Raw genomic sequence first — 25,018 nt, forward strand, 5'->3', positions numbered from 1 at the left:
GGCGGGGCGGGGCCGGCACGCGCCGACAGCCCACGGGCGAAGCCCCGCCCCCCGCGGCCGAGCCCAGGCAGGAAGAGACGCGGAAGCTCCTCCGCGCTGCCATCTTCCTGCGGGGAAGGTGCGGCTGCGCATGCGCGCCAGCGGCTGGGGGCGCACGCTCGTGCCGCGCCGTGCTGTGCCGTGCCGCCTTCGCAAAGGGAGGGGCGGTGGCGCGGGCCCCCGCCCTGGCCACGTGACTGGGGGAAGTGGGTCTTGCCGTTTGAACCGCTGGGGCCGCCGGGAAGGAAGGTGCGCGCGCATGGGCGCACGGTGGAGCGAGGGGTGAGTGGTGGAAGCTGGTCCCGGGAGAGCCCACGGCAGCCTTCGTCCTCCGGGCCCTGCCGCCTCCCGGGCCCTGCCGCCTCCCGGGCCCTGCCGCCTTCCGGGCCCTGCCGCATCGGGAGCCGGGGGTGGGTGGCGCAGAGCGCGCCCTTCGCTGCTGATCCCCGGTGGGGCGGGCGGGCGGTGGAGGCTTCTTCCGCCTGTTGTCAGGTGGATGCTGGCGGTGGAGACGGTCGTCTTCTTCCTGAGCAGAAAGTTGGGAGGGGTAAGGGTGGCTCTTGCCATTGAGTTTGGCTTTGATCGCCCCTCTCCTGCCAGGCTGCTGGTTGTGTGCAGCATGCAGCGGTGTCACCAGGAAGCGCTGAAGAAGAACCGGGTGATGCTGGCAAAACAGCTGGTTTTAAGAGAATTGATGGAGCATATGATAGAGAAAGACATCATCACCACGGAGATGATGGAAACCATACAGGTATGCAGGTTATACTCGACTGCACTGTGAGGTTTATCTCTAGTTAAGCTCAGTGTTGTTCTTGGCAGTGGCAGCACGGTAAAACTCCTCTGTGGGTTACCTGCATATTTTAACGTGATTATGTTTGGAGAACATGCAAAGCAGTATGGGGTTTGCTTGCAACACATAGAACTGTAAGCTGCTTTTGGCAGTATGGATTTTGTCTGAGACTTACTAAATTGTTGGCTTGCCTGCTGGTACGTAGTTGCGGTAGGCTGCACTTCGTGAGTGAGGTGGTATCTTCCAGTCCTTCATTGACATTTTGTGCCTCTCTTCCCCTTCTTGCCCCCCCCCCCCGTTTGTAGAAGTAGGAAAAATATGTATTTCCAAAAGAATACTGTGAAAGTAAGTAAATGACTATATTATAAACCAGCTCGTTGTGGCATTTGTGCACCTTTCACTTGAAGAATTTGTATTTCATGTGTGGTTTTGTGAATTGCGTGAAGAACCTTACGTGATCCAAGACTCACTCTTAGATGACAAATGCTGTCCATGGGCTTTTATTACTTATCCTGAGCACCGGGTACTACAAAGAGAAGTCATTGGAAATAGCTTGGGATTGCTCCCAGAGGTATGGTAATGCACAGATGGCTGTGCAGGATGGAGATACAGGTCTTCAAAGAGAAAGCCAGCTGGAAAAGAAATGACTGAAGATGCATGTCAAGTGCATCTCAAGACTCAAGTAAGCAACTGAGGGACATTTTAGTCCCTTAGTAAGGTTGACGGTCCTGTTATAAGAACAGATGCTGAAAAACAGAATTACAAGCTATTTGCTGGGCACAAGTGCATGAGGTATAAACCTGAGACTGATAAGGTTTTTAACTGATAACTCTTTTAGTTATTGCCTGAGCAGTGCTTACACAGCATCAGTGTTTTTTCTGCTTCTCATGCCACCGCACCAGTGAGTAGGCTGGGGGTGCACAAGAGGTTGGGAGAGGACACAGCTGGGACAGCTGACCCCAGCTAACCAAAGGGATAGTCCATATTGTATGACATTGTGCTCATCAATAAAAGCTGGGGGAAAAAGGAGAAAGGGGGGAATGTTAGGATTTATGGCGTTTGTCTTCCCAAGTAACTGCGTTATGCATGATGGAACCCTGCTGTTCTGGAGATGGCTGAACACCTGCCTGCCGATGGGAAGCAGTGAATGAATTCCTTACTTTGCTTTGCTTGCACCACACAGATTTTGCTTTACCTATTAATCTGTCTTTATCTCAACCCACAAGTTTTCTCACTCTTACCCTTCTGATTCTCCCCGCCATCCCACTGAGGAGGGAGCGACTGAGTGGTTGTGTGGGGCTTAGCAGCCCACTGGGGTTAAACAATGGCACTGCTAAAATGTGGGTGTTCAGTTGCTGGCCTGCAGTTAGTCAGTGAAGGGGTGGGGGAGGGGAAGAAAAGGAAGAGGGGAAAAAAAAAGGTAGGATAATGTCAGAGAAAATAATCTTTTGGGGAAAATGCTGCTGTAGTTAAGAAGTTTTAAATGGAGACAGAAGGGAAGAAGACTAAGGGAATCTTCCTTTCCAGGTGTAACTGGGTAAAAGGAGATGCAACAATACTTAGTGATGGATTATCAGTAAGGGGAGAGATGTTATGATGGATAAGTCAGGTAAATAGTAATAGCTTAGTGGAAAAATTGTGCCTAATACAACATACACGCGTAACTAAGAGCTTAAATATATATAAATAGCAATAGCAGCCTGAGCAAGAGAACAAAGTGAATTGAACTCCTGTTGCAGGGTATGAACCTGGAAATTGCAGCAAAAATAGAAATGGCGGGGATGGGAGGAAAGCATTCACCTCTGGAACAGCAGTGCTGCAAAATACGCATTGCACTAGAAGGACTGAAGTGAAGGGAAGTTTGCAGGATAGTACTAATCATAACAGTGCTATAGATAAACAAAAAGTAATGTGCATTAAAAGAAAAATCACTTGAGTCAAAAACACTTTGTCTTACCTTTCACTTTTTTATAGTAGGTCTGTGAATTTGTAATAGTCTTCCACTCTCCAGCTCAAATGTGAACAAAAGTCTTAGGAGTGCTGTTAGGTAGCCTATTCTTGAAAATGTATCGTGACACTGTTTGTCAGGTACTTTAGTGGAAATAGGAGACAAATGCCACTGTGTCTGATGATTGTCACAAATGCAGGTTTGTGAATCCTCCTGATTATGTCAATTTTTTGTGAATGAGTGACTTTACACAGTTTGATTTAGTAGCAGTTTAGAATTTACTTGTAGCAAATTGCAGGATTTGGTTGTAATATTTTAATAGCAGTCATCAGTGATTAACAATGTGATTAGACAAAATTGATCAAAACAGTGACTTAGTTACAGATTCGAAGATGGCAAGGTTCACTCTATTACTACATGGAAGTGCATAAAGGAAAATTAAGTTACACTGAGTTGGAATGATTCACAGAGGGATCGTGGGTGCAGGGGATAAGGGAGACCCTCCCGTTGAGTCACGAGGTTCAGAATAGACCCCCTTGCTTTCTAAATTCCTTTTCAGAGAGGAGTCTAGGTGCGGCTAGGTCCAATCTTAGTCTCAGACTTGGTCAACGGTTTATGTGAATAAGGATAATATATATATGTGTATATCTAGTACATAGAAGCGCATAAAAGAAAATTGTTACACTTGAGTGAGAGAAATTGTGGATGCAGGGAAAAGAAGGATTCTCCCGTTGAGTAACGAGGTTCAGAATAGATACCCTTGCTTTCTAAACTTTTCAGAGAGGAGTCTAGGTGTGGCTAGGTCCAGTCTTAGTCTCAGACTTGGTCAACGGTTTATAGGAATAAGGATAATGCAGCAGTATAAGACTCACTTTGAAATTAAATCGTATATCTACAGACTACTTCAACTGATTCACACATGCATACACACAAACATGAATACATATATACATATATAAAAAGAATTGGTATACCAGTTTAAAGGTTCCCCTCGAGTTCAGTGAAATACATCTAATGTCTTGGCATTTCTCAACAGGCGAGAGTTGAACCTCAAGGAGTGAAGGGTTTCAGCCCAGGCTCCACTGTCAGTCAGCAATGGACCTCCAATTTTAGCAAACTAAGAGTTTGCTAGCTGTGAGAGGAGTCCTGCTCAGAGGGAGATGCTGGTGCAGCCCGCTGCAGTCCAGGAGAGCTCAAAGCGCCTCACTTAAGACTGCTGTTTTATAGGATTGTGAGATGATTGGCTTTAGTCATTTTGAATCTCCATCCAAGCCACGTTCTGGGTCGGTAATTACTGCTCTGTTTTAAAGCTGTCAGGGGGTAACTGATTGTTCTCATTCCCCTGTTCTCACTTCCCGCTTCAACCATGTCAGACTTTCTGATAAGGACAAGGCCACTCTCTGCTTCGACCATGTAGGAGTTTCTGGTACAATTAAGGGGCATCTAACCAACCAGCTTGCTACACAAGGCAGTGGTCTGGCAGGAGTCCCTGAGGTTGCAAAGCGGTTGAAAAGAGGAAAAAAAAAAGGGGGGGGGGGGGGGGCGCGGGATGCATCACCACAACGATAGAGCATAGATTTTCCTGGATATTGTAACTGACCGCTTCTATATATCCCCCTGCTCCCACAAAAAGTCAGGAAATCAGAAAGATCTGGATAAATAGTTATGTTCTAAATTGTCATGTCTTGAAAACACAACAATCATACTGGTCCTGTTGGTTTGATTTAAGCTAAATAGAAGAATAAAAAAATTGGTTCTGGAAATAGGGCACTTCGCTTGAATAAACTTTGTAATCCAAGGAAAGTGAAATAAACCAAGGAGCTCAGGGAGATGAAGGAAGGATGAAATTTCTTCAAGTGTGAGCTGCTAAACCAGTACTGAAACTTCACCAGAAGTAAGAAAAAGGTGGGAGGGGAGGACTTTGCAGGAAGAGCAACTGAAGATAAAGGTGGTTGAGCTGGATGAAGAGCTCACAAGGAATATGAAGAGCAAGTAAAGAGTTTATAGGTGTTCACTGCAGAAGAATTAATAAATAGAATCATAGAATGCTTTGGGTTGTAAAGGACCTTTAGAGATCATCTAGCCCAATCCCCCTGCAGGGAGCAGGGACATCTTTAACCAGATCAGGTTGCTCAGAGCCCCGTCCAACCTGACCTTGAATGTTTCCAGGGATGGGGCCTCAACTACCTCTCTGGGCAACCCGTTACAGTGCTTCACCACCCTCATTGTAAAAAATTTCTTCTTATAGCCAGTCTAAATCTACCCTCCTTTAGTTTAAATCCATTACTCCTTGTCCTGTCACAACAAGCCTTGCTAAAAAGATTGTCCCCATCCTTCCTATAGGCCCCCTTTAAGTACTGAAAGGCCTCAATAAGGTCTCCCTGCAGCCTTCTCTTCTCCAGGCTGAACAACCAACCCCAACTCTCTCAGCCTGTCCTTGTAGGAGAGGTGCTCCAGCCCTTGGATCATTTTTGTGGCCCTCTCCTGGACCCGTTCCAACGGTTCCATGTCCAAATAGGAGCAGCTTGCTTTGATGCCCAAAATGGGGACAGAGGGTAGGAACTGATAGGAGTGGATTCTGGGTCATTCAGAAGGGTACTAAACACTTTGAGGTTTTTTTTCAATTATACACACTTTTAAGAAAGAATAAAGAAAAAAATTGTGTTTACTGGGTAGCGAAGATAATGTAAATATAATTATCTAGATGAAGGCCCAGAAGAGAGGTGTTTCAAACACAGAGCAAAAATGATAGTGGAAATAAAGTGCGACAGTGGAAACAGCTGTATTTAAGATGAAGTCCAAAATCCACTTCATTAATGCCTTCTTGTCAGATCATGAAATGTTCTTCCAGAGCTCTGGGATGGACCTTCAAAATTGCAGATATGATAGCAAGAGCTTTCTCTTGCTTTTTAAACAAGTTCAGTACTCTGTACTGTAATCAAAGACTATCATGTCGCGTAAATATAGAGATTTAAATGCTCTGTGTTGATCACTAGATAGTAATGAAGGGACCACTGGCTTTGAGAAAGTGACATAAATTTGATTAGGATGTTTGTCAGCTATATGTGCTCTTTCCACAGATTCTGCACGTACATTCAGGCTCAATAAGAAAACTAATACTATGGGATTTTGACAGGAATTCAGTTTATTGTGCAGCCCATTCCTGTTATGCAGATTATCAAACTCATCTGTAAGGGTACAAAAATAAATTAAGAATGTATTAGAAGATAAAATGAAAGGAGTCTGTCTTATGAAAGTTTTACTTCTTGAATGTTTCCTGAACATTGTTTAGTATAACCTAAATGTGGTGTTGATGTGGAAGTTACACGAGGAGGTACAGCATTTTGGGTATTTAAAGAAGCATTAAGGAACAAGTCTGCCAAAAGCTGACTACTGTACCTACTAAGTGCAGAATATGAACATTAGGAAATTTCTTAACTTTTCAATAAAACTTAAGATCCAATTCTTGAGGTCAGTTTGTGTTCTTAATTATGATTTATGGTTTAGAGTCACAGACTGTGAAGACATATAAAGTGAAGAAGATTAATGATCCTAAGCTTGTCATAAACAGCTGCAGGTCTCTAGAAAGGAATAAACAATTAATAGGTACTTTAGAATATCAGCTGTCAATTTACTTTATTAGGTAAAATAAAATTCAGTGGGCTTACAGCAAGATACATGTATATGGAGCTGGTTATTTTCTGCAGACTAATGGAGAAGTGTTACCAGGAGAAAAGGGCAAGTATTTTCATACTTCTGGAAAGCCACAGGTGAGAAGAGTGTTTGCACTTCTAGTCAGCAGTGCTCTGAAAGGTGACATTTGTGTGGGAATAGGAAAGGGTACTTGCATTGTAAAGGGGAAGAGGCCATTTATGAGGAGGCTGAAAGAAAGTAGCTTTGTTTACTGTAGCAAATTGAGACCAATTTATAGAAAGAAGTTTGATAAATAAGGGAAAGGACAGGAGAACACTGAAGTCAACGGACATTGTTGATACAAAAATAAATGCTATTAGCCAGTCATGAATGAACATAGGTGTGAAATTTCAGAATAGGTGTATAAGCATTGGATCAACAAGATTTTGCAATAACCTTCCAAACAATGTCATGGGACAAAAGTCAAACTACTTTTAACACCAAGCTTGATAAATTTTATGAGAGAAACCAGATGATGTGAAATCCTCTGTAGCAGGGGATTTACACATGTAACTCGAGGGTTTTTTTCTGATTTTCCTGTGATTGCAAACATAGTGTTAGGCCTTGATTCTGTGTAACTCGCCAACCGTTTCTTATCATCCACCAAAAGAAGAGATCTTGGATCTAAGTGGTAATTCAAAAAAATATAGGATTAATTCCATGGAATTGATAACATTTATTTTTGATACCAAATATTTTAGTACATAATGTTTTTGAGTGTTTTAGATTTCACAGGGAAGGCTATTACTGTATAAATTATATAGTTTGTTGGCAAATGTCCTGTTAATATTCTAACAATTAGAACTTCCTGGAACTGTTTTACAATAAAAAATTAAATTTATGTATCTGTTACTTTTTCTCGTGTACTACTATATATTGCTTCATTGGCTTAAATGTTACAGTCTATACGTTGTAGTATCTTTTCAGAATTGACTGCGTAATATAAGTATTTTACTTAACGCTTTCTGAGGGATTACTGTTATCAGTGCATGAGACCATAAACCATTGGGCTGTAGTGAAAACATGTTCTGGACTTAATGTATTCAATGAGGGGAAATAGATACTATTCCAACAGTAACTGGAAGTAAAAGTTTAGAGAGAACAGGGTATATTACTGTGTGTGGTAATGTAGGAATTGTTGGCTTGCTGCGTTGTCATATACTCTCCACCTTGAGCTAATAGGAACAGAGGAATGGGATTGAAATCAACTAGGAAAAAGCTATAAGAGTAGATCTAGCACGGCTAAGCGTAGTGATGAAACGTTTACATGAAGGAAAAAAGTTGAGTTGTTCTGAAGCTTCACTGAAAATAAATTGTGTTTGAGTGTGGATTTTGTTTTTCCTCTGGATCTAGGCCAAGTCTGGGAGCTTCAGCCAAAATGTGGAATTCCTCAATTTGCTGCCCAAGAGAGGACCTAATGCCTTCTCAGCCTTCTGCGAAGCTCTACGAGAAACCAAACAGTGGCATCTGGAGGCAGTTATCTTGAAGACGATATCCAACCTGAGCCATGGGATTGCAAGGGTACAACAATTTTAAAAAAATAAGATGGATGGACTATATTTCAGACTGGGTTTGGCGCAAAGTGATCTTTCACAAATAGAAAAAAAAAATGTTTACAAAGGACATGATGGGTTTTTGTGGCAAACTTAGACTTGTGGTAGCCTTAGTAAAAGCAGAAGGGAAGAAATTTGGGAAGAAGAGAGTTTTCACACAGAATCACAGGATGGTAGAGGTTGGAAGGAACCTCTGGAGGTCATCTGGTCCAGCTCAAGCAGGGTCACTTTGAGTAGGTTGTCCAGGACCACATGTCCTGTTTTTGGCTGGGATAGAGTTAATTTTCTTCCTGGCAGCTGACATAGTGCTGTGTTTTGGATTTAGTATGAGAATAATGCTGATATCACACTGATGTTTTAGTTGTTGTTAATTAGTGCTAACACTAGTCGAGGACTTTTCAGCTTCCTGTGCTCTGCCAGGTGCACAAGAAACTGGGAGGGGTCACAGCCAAGATAGTTGACCCAAACTGACCAAAGAGCTATTCCATACCACATGACCTCATGCTCAGTATATAAACTGGGGGGAGCTGGCCAGGGGGCAGCAATCACTGCTTGGGGAGGGTGAGTGAGCAGCTGTATGGTGCTTGGTTGCCAACAGGGGCTAAACTGCAACACCACATCCATATGGCTTCTGAATATCTCCAAGAATGGAGACTCCGCAACCTCTCTGGGCACCCTGCTCCAGTGCTTGGTTACCCTCACAGTAAAAAAGTATTTCCTTACATTCAGAGAGAGCCTCCTGGGTTTCAGTTTGTGCCCATTGCCTCTTGTCCTGTAACCGGGCACCACTGAAAAGAGCCTGGCTCTGCCATCTTTGCACCCTCTCTTCAGGTGTTTATGTACACTGATAAGGTCCCCCGAGCCTTCTCTTCTCCAGGCTGAACAGTCCCAACTCTCTCAGCCTTTCCTCATATGGGAGGTGCGCTGGCCCCTTCATCATCTTTGTGACCCATTGTTGGACCCTCCAGTATGTCCGGACCTCCCTTGTACTGAGGAGCCCAGAACTGAACACAGGACTCCAGGTGCAGCCTTGCCAGCACTGAGGGGAAGGACCATCTGTCTTGATCTGATCTGCTGGCAACACTCCTCCTAATGCAGCCCAGGATACCATTAGCCTTGTTTGTGGCAAGGGCACATTGCTGGCTCACGTCCAACTTGGTGTCCACTGGGTCCCCCAGGACATTTTCTGCCAAGCAGCTTTCCAGCTGGTGGTGGCCAGCATATATTGGTGCATGGGGTTGCTCCTCCCCAGGTGCAGGACTCTGCACTTCTCTTTGTTGAACTGCACAAGGCTGCTGTAAGTTCTTACATCCAACATGTTCTTCATTGATGTGTCATCAAGAACCCCAAAGCTGCAAAGAAAATATTTTCTCTGAATTCTTTTAATTTAGTGTTCAATGATTCTCTGAGTAGAAAGCTACTAAAAGCTAGTCTTGTCTGTTGAGGAGAAAGGGACCCTCTTTATTTCGTTATTTTTATTTTTGTCTCTTCGCTATCTGCAGTTGTCAGCATTGGACTAAAGGAAGAATTTAATAAAGATTCAGTGTTCTCAGGGCATTGACAAGCATGGAATCTTGCAGTAAATAAATTTTATACAAAGGAAGAAAGACCAGATATTTTTGAGCAGACATGTTCCCTTATTAAAATGTAGGATTTATTAGACTACCCTTTCTATTTTTTTTTTTTTTTTCAATTTTGCTTTACTGTGCAAACAATGAAATCTTGAAAGCAAAGAAAAAGATAGGAGTCACTGGACAGATCAAGTTTTGGCAAAAATGGGGAGAATATGACCTCAGTGTAAGGTTTCCAAACTGAGGATTTGAGGATTTGGGTAAAAGTAGAGATGTGCAAAGAAGGGAAAGAATTTTGCATTGACAAAAGATGCTGCTGCTTTCTTGTCATGATGTTTCATTTGCATGTGAACCATAATACTATTTTTTAAGTCATAGATACGCGCACATAAATACATGTGTCTTTGTTCCATGATACCTATAGGCTTGTAGCGTAGAGAAAAAAATAGCTGGTTTATGCTACTCTTTTTCATGGATTTATTGGTTGTCTTGTAGCTTGAACACTGTTATGGATCAAATCTTCCGTTGTCTGCCAGTGAATCATGTAATTCAAAGAGACTACGCTGGATTGGTGAGTTGCACATGACATCATGAATACTTGATTGGCTATTGGTTGCTTCTAATTTCTTAATACTCTTTTAATTCCGCTCTAGAAATAAGCTTGCCACCACTTTGCTCATCCCAGGAATACAAACTTGACCATGAACTGACTGTGTTATGATCAGATGCAGGAGGCAGAATTAGGCTAGAAAATGGAAGTGAAATAGCATATTGGAAGAGAGAACCCGATCAGTTTCTAGTCAGCTTCATTTATTCTTACAGGAAATTTTGTTGCTTAAACAGCACAGGTCAGTAAAATTTTAGATTTTTCAGATTTTCTTCTTTGTTTAAGATTTGTAATAGAGTTTAACTGAACTAGAGCTGTGAAAAGATACTGATTTTGGGCAGTATTCCTTAACTTAGACTTCCTTCTTAGCAAATGAGTTTAAGTACAAGGCTTTGTATAGAATCATAGAATCGTTTAGGTTGGAAAAGACCTTTAAGATGATCCAGTCCAACCATTAACCTAACATTACCAAGTCCACACTAAACCAATTAAGGGTAGACTAGACTAAACCATGTCCCGAAGTGCCACATCTACCTGTTTTTTGAACGCTTCCAGGGATGGTGACTCCACCACCTCTCTGGGCAGTCTGTTCCAATGCTTGACTACCCTTTCTGTGAAGAAATTTTTCGTAATATCCAATCTAAACCTCCTCTGGTGCAGCTTGAGCCCATTTCCTCTTGTCCTATCGCTAAGTACTTGGGAGAAGAGATCAACACCCACCTCACTACAACCTCCTTTCAGGTAGTTGTAGAGAGCAATAAGGTCTCCCCTCAGCCTCCTCTTCTGCAGACTAAACAATCCCAGTTCCCTCAGCCGCTCCTCGTAAGACCTGAGCTCCAGGTTACATGGGCCCAACATAGATTTCTGTAGCTTCTGTCAAGTGCAGCAAATAGCTTTTCTTTAGCCAGCATTTGTGACTTAGATCAGGGAACTAGTTGTTGCAATGAATTTCCTTGCTAGTTTTCATGTTGCCTCTGGTAATGCATGGAGTACTCATTCCCTAACCACAGCTTTAATTGTGTGCTGGTTACTAGGAGCTGTCTCTGGTGTTAAAAAAACAAGTGTCTAGATTTTGAAGGCTTTTTTTAATTTAGGTCCAAAGGTTTTAGGGTTGGGTTATTTTGGTTTTTTAGAGCATATGTTCCTCCAACCAGGAGAGCCATGTCTCAAAAGGCTAAAAAAGGATTTCAAAGGAGATCATGAATGTCATTAGCTCTGTTTCTTCAGGACAGGCGAGTGTTTGTCTGCAAATGGTAAATGGTTGGTTATCATTCCCCTCATCTGCTCTTATCCAGAGGAAAGGATTGTTTATAGGCAGATAAACAAAAAAGGGCATTGTACTTTATGGAAGTTAGAGATGTCTAGTTTGATTACTTATGCATGGTTTCAGCAAAAAATAATTGTATCCAGTAGCATGGGGGGCCTTTTATGAAAGGAAAAGCACTATTCTATTTGAATATTTCTAGCAATGGTTTATCAGCCTAACTGTGAAAGGAATAACATACTGTACAAAATGACAGAAAGCATACGGCTCTAATTTTAGATGAGAATTCTGTTTTCATACTGTGTAGAACCAAATTTACTAGGCCTTAGACAAGGCTAACCCACATACAAGACCAAAAAAAAATTGCCAATTAAAATTATAAAAAAAAAAAAAATAGCATTGCAGTACCTTTGTTTTTTCTGCTATGTTTCATTGTGTGGCTGTAGTCCCTGATCAAGCAAAGTTTTTAGAGGTAGGAATAGTGTAATACAGGAATATGCCTAAGACCACATACTTCAGAATTTGCAAGTTACTACCTTAATGCAGAGGCTTTGTAGTTGGAATTTTTTATTGGTTTAGATATGTTTGTTTTGCACAGAACCAATGGAACATTCCCTGGATAATGGAGATGGTCCCTCAATTCCTCCAGTGAAGTACTGCACTCCTGAATTTTATCATGATCATCAGCACTTGGTAAGTAGTTGACAGAAAATCTCCTTAAGATGTGAAAGATGTGAGGTGTTTGGATATATCAACTGAACACGTGCTACTTAAAATTGAGTCGAAACGTGTGCTTCATTGGGATGCAGATCAGTGTTGTGCTATTTGTGTAACTGAAAGATGTTGCCAGTCATATTTGATTTGATGTAGTTCTCATTTACAAGTGTCAAGAAATTCTGAGAAGTTCTGTAAGTCTGTACAGATCTCTGCCTCTGGTTTTGTTCATGAAGAGCTTCATGAAATGCCTTCTGTTGCTCTGTGTAAGCTGTCAGTGTTATTGCCTCATATTTGTTTGTCTGCATCCTTATCTCCTTCTGTGTGATGTCGTACTCTGCAAATGACTGTAAGATACTAGAACTGTGTTTCAACTAGTAGTCACAGTCTTAGCTGGTTTAATTGCCAGCTTGTACCCGGAAGAGTCTTTCCTTAGGCTTAAGAACCAGATCAGGATTCTGTGCTGGGTAGTACTGGGTAGAACAACCTGAATTTCTATTATTCTTGTGCAGCGTTAGAAGTTATGTAGGTAGTCTAATTACTTTTTGTTTATTCTGTTTGTAAAGCACAGGTTGTGGTGGGGTGGGCTTAAGGAAAAAAAAAAATTGTGTAATGGGGCAGAGACTTTACTGGGGTTACATAATGTGCTAACATTTAACACTTCTGTCACGGGCTCTGTATACAGCAAAACAGACTTTTTTTTTTTCTTAACTGTCTATTGCGAAGACCTAGTTAGGCAGCATCAGTGTGAGCTTGACGTGTCTCCTCTTACATCTGCTCCTGGGTACACCTTTTTTGATATGCTCCTTGGGTATTAAATTTCGCTTCCAATTTACAGGAGTGTTAGTAACTGATTTACTATTGATTTGTTGTTGTTAGAGTGGGAGGGGCAGAGAGGGAACTTACTTTGAAGACATCCCTCTTAAATTAGTTCCTTCCCTGTTAACCTTTTTTGCCAGCCACATAACTTTCAGGATCAGTGACTGACAGTCCCGTGCTATTAAAATTGCACTCACATGCTATTTTACATCTCTGTCTGCTCCCAACAGCAATTAAGAAATGTTAGCTAAATTTTACATAGTGTTGTCCTAAGGCTTTTGATGGGGATGATGGAAATATGTGGGACCGTGCTGGGGTGAGGTTGGGGAAAGGGAAAAAAGTTAACAAGACCTAATTTACAGTTTGAAATGTATAAGCTGTGTTTCTTTTAAAATGAGAAATAAGGCTAGCTACTGTAACATCTTAACAGTGTTGTAGGATCATCAGTTGTGGAGACTTGCAAACATAGTTGTCTTTGGGACCCTTTGCAATACAAACATTTGTTTTATTTATTAAAAAAAGAAAAAAACTTCAAAAATTTGACCTCCACTGTTTTTGTGCCTTCTCAATCAAGAAATCCAGCATATCATATCAAGCTGGTATGTAGGGATTGCTGTTCTACTCTAACACTCTATTATTTCCTTGTGTAGTCTAAATTTACCAATTTTAAATCTTCTTCTCAGGCATATAAACTGATATCGGTGCCCCGAGGCTTAGCACTTATTCTCAGCAACGTCCATTTCAGCAGTGAGAAGGACTTGGAGTATCGTGCAGGGGGAGATGTGGACTGTACTTCCCTGGAGATGCTTTTCAAGCATCTTGGGTATCAAGTGACTGTCTTTCATGATCAAACTGCACAGGTAAGGGGGATGGATCCCAGTACTTCACAACCAGTATGGAGGAGAGTTTGTAACTGTTACATAAACATCTTAAGAGGTTTCGTATAACTAAGCTTGAACAGGAAGATGTGAGTAGTCACTTAGGAATAGAAAGTAAGGCTAAATGGGATGATGTCTGCTAGCATACTGACAAATATGAAGAAGCTTGGAAGGCAGAGGACTTCACAATGGAAAGTGGGATCACAAAGGACCACAAGAGGTACTACTCTAGTCTGACCCCTTGTAGTGCAATGGGCAAGAATTTCTAGACCACACCTGGCATATGTGTTAAAACCACAACTGAAAAAAGTCTCCAGTTTACTCTATCTAGACTTTTCCAGTGATCTGCTACCCTAAAAGTTAAACTTTGCAAATATTTGGCCTAGTGTTTGCAAGTGTAAGTGATGTTTTCATGTCCTTTCACTGATGAAGTCAATTGCCATCCTATTTATCGGTCTTCCAGTACCTATGCATTTAAGTTTGCTCTTTCAGTCTTTGCTTTGCTAGGGAAGTGGCTGTGCCTCACTTAAGAAAATTGGCAGTGTTCCATGACTGAATCAAGCTACTCTCTTTCCCTAGGAATGCAATTGCTGCCTTCTCCAGCCTCATTTGTTCTTACTCCTTTTAGATCACTGTGAAACTGAGTGGTACAGAACCTGCTGAAGAGTGTTTTATTCAAGAAGGCAGCTTTTACAATATTATAATAAGACTTTTACATTTGCCATGTTTTCAGAGTTTCTAAAGTTTTCCACTTTAATTTGTGGTTGTGTTTTGATCACTAGTGTTTGAATGCCTGAAGTAGCAGAGTATGTATATGTTAGCTGCTTCCCAGCCAGACTCAAATGACAATGTGAAACCTCTGTAAGATACCGGTTGATTTCTCCTATGTTGAATCCATGTGTACCAACTCAGATACTTGCTGCATCCCTCTGTTGACCATATAGAAATGTAGATGTCCTAAGTGATTCCTAATTCACAATGTTATGCTTAGGACTGAATATTACCTAGAAGAACAAGGAACATTTTGCTGGGTTTTTTTATAACAGGAGGACTATTTCTGTTTTTCCTGTACATTTGTGATTTTTCCCTGTACATTGACCCACTTCCCATGTGCAAGTCTGGAAAGCTTTTTTTTTTTTTCTCTCTTCCAGGAGATGCAGAATGCCTTGGAGAGATTTTCTAAGCTGCCAGATCATCAGGATGTGGATTCTTGTATTGTGGCTTTACTTTCCCACGGTGTGGAGGGTGGGGTTTATGGCAGTGATGGCAAACTAGTACAGGTATATTCCTGTGTCCTGATGTGATGTTTTGCTGTAGGTTATATCTTGGAAAGTGACAATGGAAAGAGGGGAAAAAAGTAAAAAAAAAAAAAAAGGGGGGGGGGGAAGAGAGAGAGAAGGTGAAGTGATGACAGACTCAGAATTTACATTTTTTTAAAAAGGAAAAAATAAGGGCTTGTGGTAAGAAAAGACCAGGTATCTGTCTATGACAGGTCTATAAGATAAAAAATGGCATAGAAATAGGACAGGTAGGAGAAGTTACTTCATTCTCTTTTTCTCTACAAGTACTAGGTAGACTGCATGAACTCCAACTAGTGGGGGGGGGGGAGGGGAGGGAAGGGGGGAAGGCATGTGTTTGTCACATGGTGAGTCTGGAGATAAAGGAGAAAATATCAAGACTGGTGAGGTAATAACCAAAATACAGGGAAGCAAGGTGAGACTGGGTTTGGCTCACAAAGGCTGTAATGAAGAATATTTATTTTCTTTTTTCTCTCAGTTGCAGGAGGCTTTCCGGCTCTTTGATAATGCAAACTGCCCAAATCTCCAGAATAAGCCCAAAATGTTCTTCATTCAGGCCTGCCGGGGAGGTGAGCACCCAAATACTAAAAGCCATGTATTTGGCATGCCATTAAGGCTCATGTTACACCCATACACACCCTCACATTCAACTTGCTGTCAACTCTCCTCTTTGCTTCTCTCAGGTGTAAGTGGGACCCATATTCACCTCCCTCTGCCCTGCTGCTGCCACTGCATCTGTTGCTCTGTAAGTGTCTTTTGCTCTGCATGAGGTGTGTGCATTGACTTGCAGACCCCAGAGCAGCTTAGTGATAAAAAACAATCATATTGCACTCATATATTGAGGCTTTCTCTTGCTATGCCTGCAGTAGGGGGAGTGGGACATATGGTGTGTCAAATTGCAGCACAGCATGGAGTGGTACACTAGCACTGGAGTCTTGTCTGAGGTCCTGTCTTTCTCTTGATCCAGGATGTGTTGTGTCTCTGGTGGTATTGTCTCTTGAGATATCAGGTTTCAAGTTGCCTGTTTTGGGGTTTGGGTTTTGGGGTTTTTTTTAAACCCTTTACCCTATCCTGCTTTCAACCTCCAAATGACCTTTCCTTACACCCTTTTCCACATACTATTGTAGTTACAGAATTCTTTTCTTGGTTGTCATAGACTTGCTCTTTTTCCACTCTTTCTGTTTGTATTTTTTTTTAATTCTGCTATTTGTTTTCCCTCCTTTTGTAATTAAACACATGTCTGTAACTAACTACCTGTCAGATCTACTAATGACCAAATTTTTCCCTAAAGTGTTTGGACTTTTTGAGATTGCTGTAAAACTGCAGATACTCCAAAGAGAAGTTCTGTGTCTTAGAAAGCTTTGTTTTTTCCTTTGTGATAGGCAGGTTTTGCTAGTGTGTATCTTTTTTCCTCTTCTTTTCCCTTGTTCCTTGCAATTGTCTCCCTTCTTTTTCATTTTTAGCTGAGCTTTGTAGTTCATCCTCTAGCCAAGAGAATGTTTCCTTCACCTGTTACCTACCTGTTTAATCCCAATGCAGAGAAAAACCTAAAGTCTACATGAAGTATTTTTGGTATCAGAAATATTTGATCCTTTAAGCATTTGGAAATATTGAAACATGCATGTTTACATTGAATTGAATGTGATTGCTTTCCTCATGCTATTGAACTTTTAGAATCATAGAATCATAGAATCGTTTAGGTTGGAAAAGACCTTTAAGATGATCCAGTCCAACCATTAACCTAACATTACCAAGTCCACACTAAACCAATTAAGGGTAGACTAGACTAAACCATGTCCCGAAGTGCCACATCTACCTGTTTTTTGAACGCTTCCAGGGATGGTGACTCCACCACCTCTCTGGGCAGTCTGTTCCAATGCTTGACTACCCTTTCTGTGAAGAAATTTTTCGTAATATCCAATCTAAACCTCCTCTGGTGCAGCTTGAGCCCATTTCCTCTTGTCCTATCGCTAAGTACTTGGGAGAAGAGATCAACACCCACCTCACTACAACCTCCTTTCAGGTAGTTGTAGAGAGCAATAAGGTCTCCCCTCAGCCTCTTCTTCTGCAGACTAAACAATCCCAGTTCCCTCAGCCACTCCTCATAAGGCCTGTGCTCCAGACCGTTCACCAGCTTCGTTGCCCTTCTCTGAACACGCTCCAGCACCTCAATGTCTTTCTTGTATTGAGGGGCCTAAAACTGGACACAGTATTCCAGGTGCGGCCTCACCAGCACTGAGTACAGGGGGACAATCACCTCCCTGCTCCTGCTGGCCACACTAGTCCTGATACAAGCCAGGATGCTGTTGTCCTTCTTGGCCACCTGGGCACACTGCTGGCTCATGTTCAGCCAGCTGTCAACAAGCACCCCCAGGTCCTTTTCGGCCAGGCAGCTTTCCAGCCACTCTCCCCCAAACCTGTAGTGTTGCATGGGGTTGTTGTGACCAAAGTGCAGGACCCGGCGCTTGGCCTTGTTGAACCTCATACAGTTGGCCTCGGCCCATCGATCCAGCCTGTCCAGGTCCCTCTGCAGGGCCATCCTACCCTCCAGCAGATCGACACTCCCACCCAGTTTGGTGTCGTCTGCAAACTTACTGAGGGTGCACTCAATCCCCTCATCCAGATCATCGATAAAGATATTAAACAAGGCTGGCCCCAAAACGGAGCCCTGGGGAACACCGCTCGTGACCGGCCGCCAACTGGACTTAACTCCATTCACCACTACTCCCTGGGCTTGGCCACCCAACCAGTTCTTTACCCAGCAAAGAGTATGCCTATCCAAGCCATGAGCTGCCAGCTTCCCAAGGAGAATGTTATGGGAGACTGTCAAAAGCTTTGCTGAAGTCCAGGTAAATGACATCCACCAGGCGGGTCACCAGGTCATAAAAGGAGATCAGGTTGGTCAAGCAGGACCTGCCTTTCATGAACCCATGCTGGCTGGGCCTGATCCCCTGGTTGACCTGCACTTGCCTGTTGAGCTCACTCAATATGAACCGCTCCATAATCTTCCCTGGCACCAAGGTCAGGCTGACAGGCCTGTAGTTCCCCGGGTCCTCCTTCCAGCCCTTCTTGTAGATGGGCGTCACATTGGCAAGCCTCCAGTCATCAGGGACCTCCCCTGTTAACCAGGACTGCTGATAGATGATGGAAAGTGGCTTGGAAAGCTCCTCTGCCAGCTCCCCCAATACTTTCGGGTGGATCCCATCCGGCCCCATAGACTTGTGAGCGTCCAGGTGGCATAGCAGGTCATTAACTGCTTTCTCCTGGACTATGAGGGCTCCATTCTGCTCCCCATCCCTGTCTTGCAGCTCAGGGGGCTGAGTAGCCTGGGGATGACTGGTCTGGCTATTAAACACAGAGGCAAAGAAGGCGTTAAGTACCTCAGCCTTTTCCTTGTCCTCGGTGACAATGTTCCCCCCCACATCCAGCAAAGAATGGAGATCCTCCTTGGCTCTCCTTTTATTGCTGATGTACTTATAAAAACATTTTTTATTATCTTTTACAACAGTGGCCAGATTGAGTTCTAGCTGGGCTTTTGCTTTTCTAATTTCCTCCCTGCATGACCTAACAAGATCCCTGTACTCTTCCTGAGTTGCCTGCCCCTTCTTCTAAAGGCAGTAGACTCTCCTTTTTTCCCTGAGTCCCAGCAAAAGCTCCCTGTTCAGGCAGGCTGCTCGTCTTCCCCGCCGGTTGGTCTTATGGCACATGGGGACAGCCCGCTCCTGCACCCTTAAGACTTCCTTCTTGAAGAAGGCCCAGCCTTCCTGGACCACTTTGCCCTTCAGGACTGCCTCCCAAGGGACTTTCCCAACCAGCATCCTGAACAGGCCAAAGTCTGCCTCCCAGAAGTCCATGGTAACAGTTTTGCTGCCCCTCCTCTTTACATCGCCAAGAATCGAGAACTCTATCATACTGTGGTCGCTAAGCCCAAGTTGGCCTCCGACCACGACATCTCCCATGAGTCCTTCTGTGTTTGTAAACAGCAGGTCAAGTGAGGCACCTCCCCTGGTAGGCTCACTTACCAGGTGTGTCAGGAAGTTATCCTCCACACACTCTAGGAACTTCCGAGACTGTTGCCTCTCTGCTGTGTTGTATTTCCAGCAGATGTCCAGCAAGTTGAAGTCCCCCCCCAAGAACAAGGGCTAGGGATTGCGAGACTTCTGCCAGCCGCTTGTAGAACACTTCATCTATCTCTACATCCTGGTTGGGTGGTCTATAGCAGACTCCCAACAGGACATCTGCCTTGTTGGCCTTCCCCCTCATCCTTACCCATAAGCACTCAACCTTATCATCACCACTGTTGAGCTCTATACAGTGGAAACATGCCCTAACATACAGAGCCACCCCACCACCTCTCCTTCCCTCCCTGTCCCTTCTGAAGGAGCTTATAGCCATCCAGTGCAGCACCCCAGTCATGAGAGTTGTCCCACCACATTTCTGTGATGGCGACTATGTCCTAACCATCCTGCTGCACAAGGGCTTCCAGCTCCTCCTGTTTGTTGCCCATGCTACGTGCATTGGTGTACATGCACTTGAGATGGGCTATCGATTTCGCCCCCAGTGTTGCCATGCCCCCCCCGGGCTCCTCACTAGCGAGCCCGTTTATATCCCCTTCCCCCTTCAAACCTAGTTTAAAGCCCTCTCAATGAGTCCTGCCAACTCATGGGTGAGAATCCTTTTCCCCTTTGGAGACAGCTGATCTCCATTAGCCGCCAGCAGGCCTGGTGCCATGTAAACCTCCCCATGATCAAAAAACCCAAAATTCCACTGATGGCACCAGCCTCTGAGCCACCTGTTATTCAGGTGAGTTTTCCCATTCCTTTCAGCATTCTTCCCTGCCATTGATGGGATTGAGGAAAACACTACCTGCGCTCCCAATCCTGCAGCCAATCACCCCAGTGCCCTGAAGTCCCTCTTCATTGCTTTAGGACTTCTTTCTGTAATCTCATCACTGCCAACCTGTACAACCAGCAACGGGTAATAATCGGAGGGCCTTACGAGATCGGGGAGTTTCATAGTAACGTCCCTAACTCAGGCCCCAGGGAGGCAGCAGACTTCCCTGTGGGATGGGTCCAGACGGCAGGTTGGGCCCTCAGTTCCCCACAGGAGGGAATCACCTACCACAATTACCCTCCTTTTTTTCTTAACGGGGGCAGTCGTAATCCATGGGGGTGACTGACTGGCCCTCAGCAACCCCCTGGCTGGACCTTCACCTTCACCTACCTCCCCACTTGCCTGGCCCTCAACTTCCAGAGCCCCATATCTGTTGTGTAAGGGCAGCTGGGAAGGTGAGGGAGGCCAGGAGGGGATTCACCTGCCTCCCCAGGCAGGGACCTGTTTCCATTCCCCCCCCATCTCTTGGATCCCCTCCTTCTGCTTGCTGGCAAGAGGGTAGGGGATCCTCTGCTCCTTGTGGGGCCTCCATCTGCTGCCTTGGCCCCAGGGATGGTAGGGTGTGGCTCCACCAGTCTATCTCCCTCTCACACTCCCTGATACTCCTTAGCCTTTCCACCTCCTCCTTCAGCTCTGCCACCAGGCTGAGGAGATCATCTACCTGGTCACACCGAAGACATTTGCTGTCTCCGCTGCCCTCCAGTACAAGCGACAGAAACTCTTGAACAGATTGAATATGCAGACTCATAAAAGTGTGGAAATAAGTGTAATAAGCCAGAAGTGGCAGCTGACCTGATTAGGCAGTTAGGTTTATTTGACTGTGATGTTACCATAATGGGTCTGTTCACATCAGCAAATCAGGTTTGGCCCTCCTATTCCCAAAAAGGTTTCAGTTAAGCAAGCTATACAAAATGCTGCAGAACTGGGGTACTTCTATAGTCAAAGGATTGACGCTTGAGCAACTGAGAAGGAAAGATGTTTCTTTAATTTAAAAAAAAAGCACAAAACTGCGTTTTTTAACCTGTCTTTTAAACCTTGATTAGTAGTTGGAGGGTAAAGCCAGTTACAAAGTAATTGAGCTGTCAACAAAAAAAGTGTACCATTTCATGTCAGCATTCAAAGGTTAGACTAGCCAATACAATTTGTTTTTTAAAAAAAAGCAGCATTTAAAAGACTGTATAAACAGTGTGGACAACTTTAGGTTAGTAGTCAGTCTCTCTGTGCCATGGAAGTTAGCTGGAACCAGTTGAAACAAAATGAGAAATGCACAGGTTATTCTTTTTCCCTAAGTTTATGTAATGGGCTTTATCTATCTTCTATTAATGATACATTAAAAATGTAGATAAACAAGAGTTGGTAATAATCTACTTAATTTCCAAAGGGCCTTCAGTAGGAGTCTACTAAAGAATTGAAGTAGTTAGTCCACCTACAGTCATGGGTCAAAAACCAGTGGCAACAGAAAGCAATGGGAAAAGAAAAATAGTCAGACCTCACTATGACATAAAATGAGACTTTGAAGCTGCTTAACATCTGTGTTTAATATAGTAGTTGATCCAGAAAAGTGAAGAACTGTGGTAAATAATGACTGAAACCAATTGGGAAAACAGCAATCTGGGAGCTTCAGTAAAATTTAAACAGACTGGATCAATCTGGGTGGCAGTTATTGGTGATATAAATTAGAGGTTAAATATGCAGAGGAATATCCTGATAAGGTTAGTGCTTTACACTTTTTAGTTACATTGGTAAGTTGACAGGAATGGTGTTTGAAGACAAAAGCACGAGGAAGACATCTGATTCTGAAGCTTTAATCAAAAAGGTTTTGACTTTATACATTTGGGATGATGACAGCGTGAATAATATAGCTTGACTGTAAAATTACCTGAGTCTTACCTGAAATAATATACACTGAACAGTACACTGAATTTTTAAGAAGATACAGAACTAAAAGGATTTGGAGAAGTGTGATAAAAGACATGAAAAAAGTGTGGTTAAAAATGGAAAAATTTGCATTGCTACCTTTAAAGAGATGATGAAAGAACTTTATGGGAGTAATTGTGAAATTTTGAGCAATGGAGCCTTAATTACAGGCTGTATCTAGCCTGTCAGACAATCACACCCCTCCCACTGCTGCTTTCATTTTGGAGGAGAACAGTAATATTGCTGACTTACAAACTGACCATTTGCTGTGCATAATTACGAGATGCCATCAGTGCCACTGCCTGTAAAAGGGTTAGAAATCCAAATTGCATTTCTTAGGCATAACCTGGCAACAAGAACCTAGAGCCATCATAACAGGAGGGCCTCTGAAGTGGATGCTTATGCCTCCTAAGACTAGAATCTGACACATGCTGTTAGGAAGTAAGTAAAATAGTAGATTCTCATCTTGCAACAAAAGAACAAAAGTGCAGAATTATATAGGAAACCTGTAAAATGTAGGGTTTTTTTTCTTACAACATAGCTGGACTATTAAAGTTATTGCCACTAAGTAGTTAGTCTAGATTACAGTGGAAACTGCATCATGTAAACAACCAATTAAGAATTTCTATACTTGTCACAATACAATACTAATCAATCCTGGAAAGGACATTAAATGTTTTCCAGATTTTAAACTAATCTCCATGTACTGGAGTTCTCTCTCGTGTTGGGGCTGAAATTATTTTGCATTTTACTATTGCACAATTTATGCTTTTGATTGAAACAAGTGATATTATAGTCAGGATTTAGAACTAGGTGAGTTATTTGGTCCATGTTTTCTTGATGTCTTGGAGGTAGACCTTAGCAACTAAAATTATAGCTCTTACTTGAGCTCTGCAATAAGTAGGTAGTTAGCATTGCAAACTAGACTAGACATTTTTGGACATTTGAAGGTAGGTAAAAGTGGAAAATAGAAACTTTTAGGGCTAGGCATCAAATCCTTCCATGCATGGTGAAGAACTACTGAGAAATTTCTTTGCTGTCCAGTTATCCAATGATCTGCATAGGAAAGGAGTGGGGGGGGGCGGGAAAAGATCAATCAGCATGCAGACTAACAGTCACGTTAGGTTGAGCAGGTTGAGCACTTGTTGGTATCGGCATTAGTTTGTGCAGAAGAACTTTCAGATGAGTTTTAAAAATAGCTAAAAAAGATTAAAGTTCCTGCAACAGCTTTCTGCTTGACAGCAGTTGTGGCATTGCTGAGCAGATCCCAAAACTAAGGAAGTACAGGAAAACTGTATCCAGTAATTCAGGATAATTTCTTTCTTTATTTTTTTTTTTCCTCCACCCCTCCCCTTCCTTGTTTATTGCCTTTGCAGATGAGACGGACCGGGGAGTGGATCAAAGAGATGGGAAAGAATGGTCAGATTCCTCAGGCTGTGAGGAAAGTGATGCAAACAAGGAAGAAAATCTCAAGCTGCGTCTACCTACATGCTCTGATATGATTTGTGGATATGCTTGTCTGAAAGGTACTGGAGAGAGGCCCTAATTGTTAGGACATAAGTAGGTTTTATGTGTCTGTGTTCCCCGGAAACTTCATCCTACACGCTTTCTTCTCAGGCACTGCGGCCATGCGAAACACCAAGCGTGGATCCTGGTATATTGAGGCTCTCACCTCTGTGTTTGCAGAGGACTCCCGAGACACTCATGTAGCTGACATGTTGGTGAAGGTGAGCTGCAGTGTCTTTCCTCTCCTACACTTACCTGGTTTCTGAGGAGCCTTCCAGTGCTTTAAATTGCTAGGATTAAACTACTATTAAAGCAATTGTTCTTGCCTTGTTTGTAGCAAAATTATCACTTCTTTCCCTGTTCTTTTTTATATATATATTTTTATACAGTTCCACAGCAGTTTAACAAAAGTAAAAATGCTGTTTCTTTGACTCCTTCCATTTCATTTGTGTGGTCGCATGGTGAACTTAGGAGAAGAATTAATCTGGCTTGCCAAGAATTGCTTTTCTTCTATAGATATAGCTTTTTTTCAGGTGGATTCATTCTCTGGACTGGCTCACCACATAGCTGCACAATAGCTTGCACTTGCATAAGGGAAAGATTAAGAAAGTGGGGGAAGAGGGAGTGAATACAACAGCGTGACCACAGCAACTTGAACTGCTGTGGAACTGCACCCTAGTTCTTTATCCTTCTTATAATTTAGAAAGACAATATGTAGGGGACTACTTAAGAGGTTAAACAGAATAATCTACAAGTACAGAAAGCAATGACAGTTTTCTTACTTCTGTCTTCTTAATCCTTCCAGTTTTTTGTTGTGTTGTTTTTTTTTTTTTAATCTCACATCTAGGTGAATAGGCAAATCAAGCAACGAGAAGGTTATGCCCCAGGCACAGAATTTCACCGCTGCAAGGAAATGTCAGAATATTGTAGCACACTCTGTCGGGACCTTTACCTGTTTCCTGGTTATCTGCCAGGAAAATAACCCTGCCAGCTCTGTTGGAAGAGAGATACTGCCAAAGCTGAACTTTAAGTATGGATGTCTACATTTTCATTCTTATGAGCTGTGACATCAGATGCACAAGGAATGCTTGTTTATATCTGCCAGTCCAATTCTTGATGTCTTTGTCTAAAATAATCTGGCAACTTTCTGGAATCTGATTCAGTTCAGGGTTTAAAATTCTAACATCCTGACTTATTCCATATGTATAGAAATTGATGGAAAGTGGATCAGCACTGGAACTGGGAAGAAGTGGGAAAATCCTTTGGAAGAAGACATAAGGATATTTGTAAGCAAAGTGAATGTGAAAAGGGAAACAGACTATTCATACAATTTTTTAAAAAGTTAAGCCTTTCTGAAAGGAAAATTATTCATAAAATGCTACTTATCTTATGCTTGTATTTTAAAATATTTAAATACTTTCTGCCTGGTTCTTCATACAGGACAGTCAGCTCCTGTGCACATTAGAAAAGGGCTCCCTTGTGAAGGAGAAGCCTTCCCCTCTCTCAAATGGAAGGTTATTGTTTTAAG

The 25,018-nt window shown here is 42.8% G+C and overlaps 1 protein-coding gene across 1 annotated transcript; it reads left to right on the plus strand.

Annotated features, from left to right (window-relative positions):
- The first annotated feature begins 658 nt into the window (after positions 1-658).
- Positions 659-24,757, plus strand: CASP2 (caspase 2). Its single transcript, XM_075717937.1, has 10 exons — positions 659-790; positions 7,824-7,991; positions 10,090-10,165; positions 12,064-12,158; positions 13,682-13,858; positions 15,028-15,156; positions 15,653-15,743; positions 23,361-23,510; positions 23,602-23,711; positions 24,338-24,757. Exons 1-10 carry the CDS (start codon positions 659-661, stop codon positions 24,470-24,472), a joined length of 1,263 nt encoding a protein of 420 aa, XP_075574052.1. The 3' UTR covers positions 24,473-24,757.
- Positions 24,758-25,018: the final 261 nt, after the last annotated feature.

Source organism: Pelecanus crispus, chromosome 1, assembly GCF_030463565.1.
Source record: "Pelecanus crispus isolate bPelCri1 chromosome 1, bPelCri1.pri, whole genome shotgun sequence".
NCBI lineage: Eukaryota > Metazoa > Chordata > Aves > Pelecaniformes > Pelecanidae > Pelecanus > Pelecanus crispus.